The sequence below is a fragment of the Poecilia formosa genome, unplaced genomic scaffold (genome assembly GCF_000485575.1).
Source record: "Poecilia formosa unplaced genomic scaffold, Poecilia_formosa-5.1.2 Scaffold141, whole genome shotgun sequence".
Classification (NCBI taxonomy): domain Eukaryota; kingdom Metazoa; phylum Chordata; class Actinopteri; order Cyprinodontiformes; family Poeciliidae; genus Poecilia; species Poecilia formosa.
In genome coordinates, this window is record NW_006800080.1 from 1,001,357 (window position 1) to 1,011,800 (window position 10,444).

Consider the following 10,444-nt stretch of genomic DNA (forward strand, 5'->3'; position numbering starts at 1 on the left):
AAACCGTTCAAGCGACTCCTCCCTGCCCGACTCAAAGCTGTTCAAATCGATCCCACTTACCAGCGAAGCTGCTGGGCAGATGCGACCTAATCCACACAGAAGACCTTCTCCGATCTACAGCAGTTGATGTTGCAACCAAGTCCACGTTGCTTTTGTGAGCGTCCTTTTTTCTCTCTCTCTCTCTCTGGGAAAAAGCGAATAGACATAAAACGCACACGCCTGTTCTCTTTACATGCGATTGGAGGAAACTGTGATGCGGCGAGGACATACAAACGCTTGTCACTTCACGAACCTCTGGCAGGCTCACACCCGGACTGTCTCATGTACTGGAAGGCAACTCTCTCTTTTAGCAGCGAGTTCCTCTATTTTTTTTTCCCCCACCTTTCTTTTAATCGGTCGAAGGACGCATGCGCACCTAAATAAGCACGCTGGAAATGTGAGGTTAATCAAAATTCTTGGGGAAACTGAGCGAATCCGAAAGTCATGCATGGGCTAACATAGAAAAACTATATATTTACAACAATAAATTATAAGAATAGTAAAGTAGCTTTAAGATTAACCTAAAATCTATATTTCCCCCATTTAAGCCACTGAAGGAAACAGATTATTGAAACTCTTCCAGATTAGAAAAGATGAAATAAACAGCAACATAACGTAGGTAAGACTCAAACATACTGACGTAGTTTTAAAAATTCGAAAATATGATAGAGCACAGTTAGAAAATGAGGTATAGATTTCCAGTGCAGCATTTATCAAAATACAATTTTGTTCAATGTCATCAAAAACTAGGTTGTTTAGCTTTGTGTACATTTGGGATGATTACGTCACACGAGACACACAATGGAGCTGATCAGATGGCTCAATGTAAACAATGTGGCAAAAGAGTAAGCTGTTAACATGTCAAAATAGACTCTAAATTATAACTGTTCAGTTAATTTGAGTTTATTTTTAATGTTCTCATTCACAACAAAAATCATTTTAATGCATTCTAAAAGAAAAATATCAAATTTACAATCATACAAAAATACATAACAAAGCAAATCCATAGTGCCGACCATAGAGGGATTCATTTTGGTGACACACAATAGACTACAATATCATCCTAAATATGATACACTTCAGATTATTTTCCCATTTAGAATAAATAGCAACGTAATTAAACCTAGATAACTACGTGCAGAAATGGATTTTACTGCAGTTTGTTACAGACTTTTGAATTGCAAGAGGTTCAAATTAAGATCTTTCAGAGAGAGAGAGATCCTGATGAATCCTGAGCCAAGATGGATCACAAAACTGAAGCATATCTATATTAATCATATTGTCTTCAGAGTTTGAAATTAAATTTAATAATTGTAATGTTTTATCACATTGTGCATAGTCACCACACCTAAAATAAGTAAATAATATATTTGTGACATTGTGCTTTAAATACTTGTTTGATTTCACGGTAATGGTACTGCCAACTGTCTGAGTTCTTACTACTTTAGTGCACCTGAAGAACTCATTGCTTTCTCACTGGTGAATGATGGATTTGTTTGGTTTTTGACTTCTTCCATCAGGTGTTGGCTGAAAAGATGCTGAAACTGGCTATACTGCCATGCATGCTGGGAGTGACTAGTGAGAGCTGACACACATGAATCTGTCTTTCTGCCAAGCAGTTTTGGCAGCAGTAGCAGGTGATGGAGCGGCTCTGTTTTAAAACATTGTTGGGACTTGAAAATAATCTTATTGGAATGGATCGAACATGGCTTTCTAAATAACTTGACTTGAAAGAGAAGTGAAGATCTGGCCATCCCAATCCAGCCTGGTCCTCTTCGCACACTGGTTTGAATAACTTTACGGATGAACATATTGTTCCCAGTTTATACTGACAGTACTACTTTGATTGCACAGTACAACAGATTTTGTTTTATTTAATCCACTATAAGAAGCTAACAATATGTAAATTTAATCCCAACTGTTCTGGGCATGATTCAGATTTACACGACAGCTCAGACATTAATAAAGATAAATGTGAAAAAACATAAGTGCCAATGCTTTACAAAAGTATTTGCATCCACGGAACCATTTTACATTTCATTGTGTTACAATGTATTTCCTTTTGAGAAGTTTTCCTCCTTTATTTCTTTCTCTTTTTTTTACAAAGAAATATTTCAGTTCGATAATGATAATGTAATGATAAAGTATTTTAAGCAAAACACTTTAATTTGCTTTTTAAACACACGCAATCTGCAATTATTGCATGCAAAAGCTGCTGTCATCAGCTTCCAAAATCCATCGTTTGCACTGTCCCGTATGTCACATCTGTTTCTTGACAGAGAGACACCTGTTATGACGGGAGGGGTCTCGACTAGATTCCAGAGGGTAGATTGCACCCAAGAACAGATAAATCTTGCTCACTTCTGAACATGAGAAAAGAAACGAGAAAGAGGAACAACCTGCAGCTGTTCCTCTACCCACTTTGAATTTTGATCTCTGCTGGCAGATCCAGGCAAATCCAAACATGACGTTGGCTGAGGTATTGAATCCTTCCAGATCAGCGATCTTAGGCAAAATTGAACAAACTCTGGCAACCCTTCACATCCAGTCAGTCTTGTTGGTACAATAAGCAGACATGCTCGGTGTCTGTTCAGTCTGATCTGTTATAACTACACAGTTACTACCTATTTATACAGGGATTATCACAAAGTTTCTCACAGAGAGTCTGTGAACCAACATTTCCGGCACAGCACTAGAATACTGACAAAGACCTTCAAAGCCTTTGAAATGGAGGAAGTTTCCATATTTATCTAAACCCTCCCTAAGTTCCAGTAGGGAACTCAGGGAGGTTCCCTATTCGAGCACAAAAAACCTCACATAAATAACTGAAATAAACATTTTTCTCCGTGCATATACAAATGATTGGAAGAGACTATTTTCTCAAATTCCACTGACACCCTTAAATTATGCTAAGGTTAAACTTGATCAGTTTTAAAGAATGCAAAGTACTCTTTAAGTTCCAAACAATATTTCATATCCTCAGAAACAACAACAACACAAATAATATGCACCTGTGTTATGAATTATAAAGGTTTCTAAAAAGAAGAGACATTGGTGGTGTTCTGTGTCAGAAATGTCCAAAAAGAAAATAGCCGTTGCGTGCTAGTTGGATTAAATATGGCTTAATCTACTACTCCACCAGGCACTCACATCTTTTATTGTTTCTCATTTGTCCATCCATCCATCAGAGGGCCACACCTTAGCTCCAAGGCTGAGAACGCTCATTGAGAGAAAGCTCATATCAGCTGCTTCTATCATCCTTTCAGACATGATCAAGACTTCATGACAATAAATGAGAGTTGTAATTTTGATGGATTGTAGATTAGGAGTTGGACTTTTTATCTCAGATCTTTCTTCACCACAATGAACCGGAACAATTTCCTAACTCTTCATCCAATCACTGATGAGTAAAACACCAACAAACTTGAACTGCACTTGCTGTAAAGAAATACTCTCCCATCTGGAGGGGAAACTGTTTTTTTTTTTTTTTTCTTTTTTTTTCCGGTTGAGAACAATGACCTCGTGCAACCGCTCAAATGGAGATTAAAGGTCATTGTTTGAAGACACACACAAAGCATGAAATCATCGGCAAAAAGCAAAGATCAAACATTGAGGCTCCCAGTCTTACACCCTCCTGTCAATGACAACTACATTTAATTTCAGAGTCTAGTCTAACATTCACACAAAAAAGCCCACGCCCACAGCACACACTGTAACTATGTTGTTTATTATGTTTAAACCTGGTTTAAACATAGTTTATTTAACTTATTAGTAAAATAAGTTGTTTTTCATCTTGTTCCCTAATGCCAATCTATACAAGACACTTTTGACCTGTAACAGCAGATGTTGCTACGGTTAATATAGCAAAAATGCAAGTAATTTGTTTTTTGTAAGTGTGCTATAATAGATTTTAGAATCAGATAAGGTACTCAGCAATTTATCAGTTTGCAACAGGACACATTACTGAATTTAAACAGTATCTTAAATTGAAAAACAGTCATATTGTAAGACAAAATGTCTATGAGAACAAAAAAAACACAATTATAAGTTGTTTAAATCAATTTAAACAGTCACTAAGTTGGCTTACAAGTGAAAAAGAATGTGAAAATTTTGACCTTTAACACTAAATATGTGTGCAGTTTTCTAACATTGCAAAGTTGACAAACTCACACAGACTTCTGCTTTTTTATTTTGTTTTCATGAGATTGTCCAGAATCGATAATTAAATCCTGATACAGAGGTTACTTACCTTTTTGTACTAAATAACAAAAACGAACAATTAAATATAAATCGTGGAAGAATACTGCAAATTTAGGGAATTAAAAATAAAAAAATGAAAAACAGTAAGGTAAAGTCCAAAGCTTTCACAGAAAAGAAAAGGGAAGCCTCTATATTTCTGTTGTATGTTAAATTAAAATACATTGTCTCTTAGCCATCCAAGATTTTTTTTTAACTGGAATTCTTAATCATCCCAAAAGGATAATTTGCCTTTTGCACTTTTTATTTGTCAAAAATATTTATGTGTCTTGTTTGATTGCTTTTTTCTTAATTGTAAGGGATCAAGATTTGCAAAAATAAGGGATATAACTGTCTTATTGCAACCTTTTCCTCACTGTTCCGTCCTGGAAACAAGTTAATGGGAACAATCAAATGTCAACCAAGAAGGTTGAGTCAATATTTCAAAGAAAAAAAAACTTAGTCAAACCTATGATTGTTTTCATTATGAGCACACAGAAAATGGCCCTAAGTGATGGCTGCTGTGGAGATGGCCCTGTAGTGTGGAAAAATCCTTTAATAGAATATGGCGACAACATTTCAGATCAGTTAAACATAAGAAAATAGGAAAAAATGTAGAAAACATATTACAATAACATCACAAACAACAATCTTTTGGCATAGAAAATGCAGGGTAGTAAAGTCTTCACATGTGAATTTATCAGTCGAACAACAGTGCACCGATTCGTTCTGTATCTCCTCCCTGGTGGTAAAAATTTAAACAAGGCCCAAAGTGAATGGCTGGCATCAGCACTGATCACTAAGATTGTCAAGAGAGATGCCAGCAATTTTCATATAATTTTTAGGAATACTTGGCAAGCAATTCATATTCCTGACTGGACTGAAAATGACCCGTGCCAATCAATAAGAGAGAGTAATGATTGGCATACCCATGATTGGCATAGAAAGTGGTCCCATCACTTTCTGTGTGCTCCTAATGAAAGTTATGTTTACTAAGACAAATCCAAAACACTTACATCGCACAAATAAAATGGGAACTCATTTTCACGCAAAACAGCAGCTTCGGTAAGAACGAGAACACAAAAGAAAAGCAAAACAGCAAATCAAGTAAATGGAAGGATCTGGCAAGTAATTAATTTAGTTTTTAACTTCTCAGGAGGTATTCAGAGACATTCAGTAACTGAGTACAGTGATCAGATTCAGAATAATATACAGCAGGAAGGTGACAAGAACTGGAAACTTGGGAGAATCAACGAGTGTCCAGGGGAACTAAACAGAATAAAAAATAATCTATTAAATTTAGGTTAAGGACCTAAACCAGTGCTTTAACAACTGATAACAAAGAATAAACTAAAAAAAGCAAATAATCTTTATAACATTGTGACAAAACTTAATAATGATTACAATCCAAAATAATTAAAACACAAAACCATACATAGATCTCAGATGATGATCGATAATGCATCTAACAATTCACTGATTCAGTGAATTATCTAACCTGCTTTTGAATGAACCCTACCGCATTTTTACTCACGTCTGATCTTGCTCATTGTGGAAATTAATGTTCATCACCAACTGAACATCTCCCTCATTATCTGTGTTCTCACTGATTTGGCGTCCAGTAGTCTACAGGAAATGTGTGCACCTGCTTCCCGTTTTGCTCACAGTGAAATTTCTCATATAGTTACACAAGACGATAGGGGCTTTCCCACGCTGAATATGTTACAGTTTCAATGCATATTCCAACAGCAAAAGTGTTTGAAAGTTCTGTTGCATGTTGCAAGTCTCAGTCTACCGCAGTACAATTGATACTCTTTTTTCACAACAAAAAACCTCAAGGAACGAAACCATTTCAGTCAATTTTAAGTCCATAAAATTCAGGCAGAAATATATTTTTTGGCATTTTATGACAGGTTCAGGTTAACAGTTAAATACATTTTAATCCAATCAGAGGAGCTCCTGAAGTAAGGAAGAACTATGACTGGAAGAAAACAGAGACCTGAGGTACACAAAGCAGTTACGATGTCAGTTATTAGCTTGTCTATAGTTTGTGCACTCTGAGACGTAAAGCAAGAAAAGTTTCACTGATGGAACGCCTTTCACAGATAAGTCACAATATACTTTACCATAAAAGAGTCATTTGTGCAGCAAAAAATGAAACAAGCACAAAAAAATCCTAAGTCAGAACTTCATTAAGAGTTGATACGAAAAAGAAGGTACGTTCATTCAGCTAAAAGAATGTACAACCATCCCATGTTTTGACACAATATTTCCTCATTACAAATTATTTGATACTACTCACCATTTTGTAGATTTTATAATAACCAGAGCAAAACTTGCAAAGGTAAGAAGTAAGTTGTAAGGAGAGATCAAAAACCATATTTACATGCGAAGTCTTGTTCCACAAAGCTGTTAAGTTGCACATATTAAAACATCAAGTTAAGTTGCATGTCATTACATCACATTTTGTACTCAAAGCATGTCACTGCATGCCATGCACCGGGAAGGAATGATGCCATGCCCTTTGCTTTTAGCCTAACCCTAAACGCTTAATCTAACAATAATACCAACCAAAAGCTGTAAATCCATTCAAATGTGCCACAAATGGAGGAGTGTCCGATGCTATGTGAGGTAATAAATCCATGCTGTTTTTATCATAGTCTGTAACATTTCTAATGATATCTCAGTCGTATAAGCTTAAGTCAAAGGGACGTTTTGAGGATAAAAACCTTATAAAGAAAATAAAACGGAGACCTGAAGGGCTTCATAAAATGATTCTCAGTCAGTGTTTTCTTTTTTTCATCTAAATGTAAATTTTATTTCAGTGAATTGAAGATTGTGTCCTTTTCATCCAGGTGAAGATCTTGATATGACTGTGAGTGGTGTAAAGATTGCCTCAAAGTTGCTTTTAGAAGTTGTTTTTCCTCTGAAATGTCAAAGTTGTATTCCTATTTTATAACCACTCAAATTCACTGTGTGTGCATGTGTTGTATGTGTGTGTCATAGGATTTCTAAAAGCCCTTGAGAGCATCTGTGCCTTTTGGAGATTAGTGACATTTTCACCATTAAAATGCTGGCTCACCATAAAAAAGGTGATTATAGAGGGCCTTTTCATTAAGGACCTAAATGTCTGCTGTTGTTTAGGGGGATTGGCAAGCGGGTAGGATTAGGCAGCATCAATAAAATCCAAGACATGGAAGCAGCACAAGCCATGTGGGGAAATATAGAACGCTCTGTCCACATTATAAACAACACTTCCCTATTTATCTGTTAGATTCAATGATAAGGCTATTTGATGTTGTATATTTAAATAAGCAAATGTTAACAGTCGCTTCTATCAGCAGTCGCTTCTATCAGCAATGTAGGTCACCACTGTCAGCATGTGAATGTACGCATGAATGAGTAAATAACAGTGTAAAACCCTTTGGGGTCCTCTGAACTTGATAAAGTAGAGACCATTTACTACTTCCCATAACGATACCTGTCCTGACAAGAAAACAGGGTGCCGTCAAGGACATTTGGTGATCCTTAAAGATCCTTACACTATTTGACTTGAAAAATTAAAACAGGCTCCATTTTTCATAATGTTGGACTTTAGCAAAATTATTAGTCATTGTCAATAGGTGTTCAATCATTTAGATGACTGCATGAGCCTACTGACTTTGTGACTGTGTTCTGGCATTTACAGTTGCAAACACGTCATTGCAGGTCAGGTTTATTGATAGTTAAAAACAATTGTTTCAGTAAAAAAAAAAATCATAAGAACAGTTTGCTGAAGAGAATTGGCAAACAAACGAGATCAGTGAAACAAAAATACAGAAAAGGCTCTAATGTTCCCAAAAATATAATTAGTTTATAAGACAACTGGTAAAAAAAATTCTTAACTAACTTCAAAAGAGCTGCAGCAGGACTTGATAGCAACAACCACTGAGATTTTAATCAGCACAGTGCTACACATAATATGAAAAGGTCAAAGGTTGAATGCCTGAACTGTAGGATGCGTACTACTACTCCCCAAAGAACTCAAGAGCTGAATATGAAATGCACTAGTATTAATTTAGAGAAAGAAAAAAAAACACTTGTAATATTAGTTTGTCTTAAGATATTTGTGTTCTTGAATGTATGTTATACCAATAAACCTACTTTAATTTGCAGTGGGTGTGAATAATTTTGATTCCAACTATGTGGTTTGAGTTATTACTGTGTTTTTAATTAGCTCTTTGTTTCTTTACAGCTTCTTTTGTTTAGCTGTAATTTCACTGATCCCAATTTCCTTCCGTCTTCTTGTCTTTTTTATGTTTACAGACCAACTTCACATGACTTTACCACATCTGCTTCCTGTTGGTTATTGGGTGTAACACCACAAAAGCAGTTAACTATGGTTACACTAGAAGTAAGTCATTATGATGCACAGAGAAAATGTACCATTTAAACAGATAAAAAATATTCAACATTCACTTCCCCCCCAAAAATTAAAGCCAAGTTAAACATAAAAATCTGATAAATATTTCAATGAGATGAGTCTGAGAACCTATTTTTTAAAATATATTTCTATACATAACCATTTCTCTAACTTCAGGCCAAGCGTAAACGTGGATTATATTTTTAAAGGAATTTGTTATGGGTGGGTGCTTCATGTCCAAACAACATTTTTTTTAGATCTGACAAAGAAAAGAAGTTACAGTGCTCTGCAAAGATGACTGTGTTGAGGTGTGAGAACATCTTGAACACACCACCCAGTAGGACTAAAGAAGTCCCTAGAGCGAAACAGCTTTTCAAAACACTGCAGGAAGTGACCAAAAGTATCCGTAATGTGGGTTTAGTCATCAGCAGCAGTGTCTTTATTGCACCACCGTATAATATTTTAGTCTTGATCACAGCAAATGTCTCTGATGCTTTTATCTCTCTGCTGCATCCCTTCTGGTCGTGTAGAAATCTTGAGATCTACACCATGTGATGCCTGGTTTTGCACTGACATCATGTTGCTTTCTTGCATGTTGTCTCTTCCATCTGATGCACAGCTTCAGATGAGCCACCCAAGCTGTGGTTCAGTTTCTCTTCACTTTGAATCAACTTCTCCAAATCTAAGAAAAAAAAAGGCTATCAGACAAAGATCTCTACCAAAGTATGCAATATAATGCAGCCATCTATGTTCCTTACTTTTCTGACAACAAACAACAAATGGGTGAATGTAATTCAACTCCAAGCAGACTCAATGTTTATTGTAACACGTCATATGCCATAAAAAGTTTGTTTTCACTAATGTAATCTGACAAAACTCCGACAAAACTCCTACACGTCTGAAGGTTACTTATCAAGGCCATTTCAATTTTGATATTCAAAGTAAACGGGGCCTATAGAGGGCCGTGTTGGCTGTCGACATGGCCCTCAACAACTATCTTAATTTGTGTACTTACAACTTTGTACGGTCTTATTGACAACATTGAAACCATAGTCAGGATTCCTGCTCAGGTCAATGTAGTAGTAGAACCTCAGTTCCTGTGGGTACTGAGAGTGGGCCAAGTCAAGAAGAAGGGGTATCATCGTGTTGGACATGGGTCTCTCTGCCAGGGTCTGGTGCATCATGTAACTGCACCAATCATCCTGCACAAAGCTGGGAGTGATGAGCAGAGCCTGAAGGTGGCTGTTTTCCAGGGCCTTGCAAAACTCTGTGGATATAGCACTTCCTGGACATGAGTCCCTGTGCCATAGGAAGCACCTGAGGCTGCGGGGTGGGGTCTCGAGGAACGAAACCAGGCGTTTGGCCTCCTCAGTGTCTTTCTCGGCAAAGCTGTGGCACACAAACACATCATATTTCCGTTTCCATCTCAGCTCTGAACTCAGAGCAGTATTTAACTGCTGTGGTTTTGCAACGGATGTTTCTTCTGATGATGCAGATGACGGTGATTTAGATTCGCAGCTAGCAGCCCCTGCTGGTTTTTCGCCTGTTTTGCTGTTCTTGTTTTGCCTTCCAGATTTAAAAAGTTTTAGGAACCACCCTGAAAAAAAAGCATAAAAAACGCATTTAGGACTTGGTCACTTATATTCATCTATGTTAATCTTGAAGGGGAAATACATTTCCTCTTGAGAAGGAAATACAACTAAGAAGCAAAATTGGACTAAATAAAAAATGTTGCATAAGTGCATCATAGACCCTTTTCCCGATATA

At 36.6% G+C, this 10,444-nt stretch overlaps 2 protein-coding genes across 4 annotated transcripts in view; both read right to left on the reverse strand.

Annotated features, from left to right (window-relative positions):
- Nucleotides 1-365, reverse strand: part of st3gal4 (ST3 beta-galactoside alpha-2,3-sialyltransferase 4) — a 28,464-nt gene extending 28,099 nt beyond the window's left edge. The window contains exons 1-2 of one of the 3 annotated variants that reach the window (XM_007562758.2): nt 293-365; nt 61-184 (exon numbers count right to left, since the gene is read on the reverse strand). The gene's annotated coding sequence lies outside the window, so the exon portion shown is untranslated. Of the gene's footprint in view, nt 1-60 lie in introns of all 3 variants that reach the window. The other 2 variants (XM_007562757.2, XM_016676768.1) reach the window with 2 other exon arrangements.
- A 7,611-nt stretch (nt 366-7,976) lies between these two features.
- Nucleotides 7,977-10,444, reverse strand: part of tirap (toll-interleukin 1 receptor (TIR) domain containing adaptor protein) — a 6,339-nt gene continuing 3,871 nt past the window's right edge. The window contains exons 2-3 of the mRNA XM_007562760.2: nt 9,693-10,274; nt 7,977-9,359 (exon numbers count right to left, since the gene is read on the reverse strand). Coding sequence (XP_007562822.1) covers nt 9,253-9,359; nt 9,693-10,274 — 689 coding nt within the window. The 3' untranslated portion in view covers nt 7,977-9,252. The remainder of the gene's footprint in view (nt 9,360-9,692; nt 10,275-10,444) is intronic.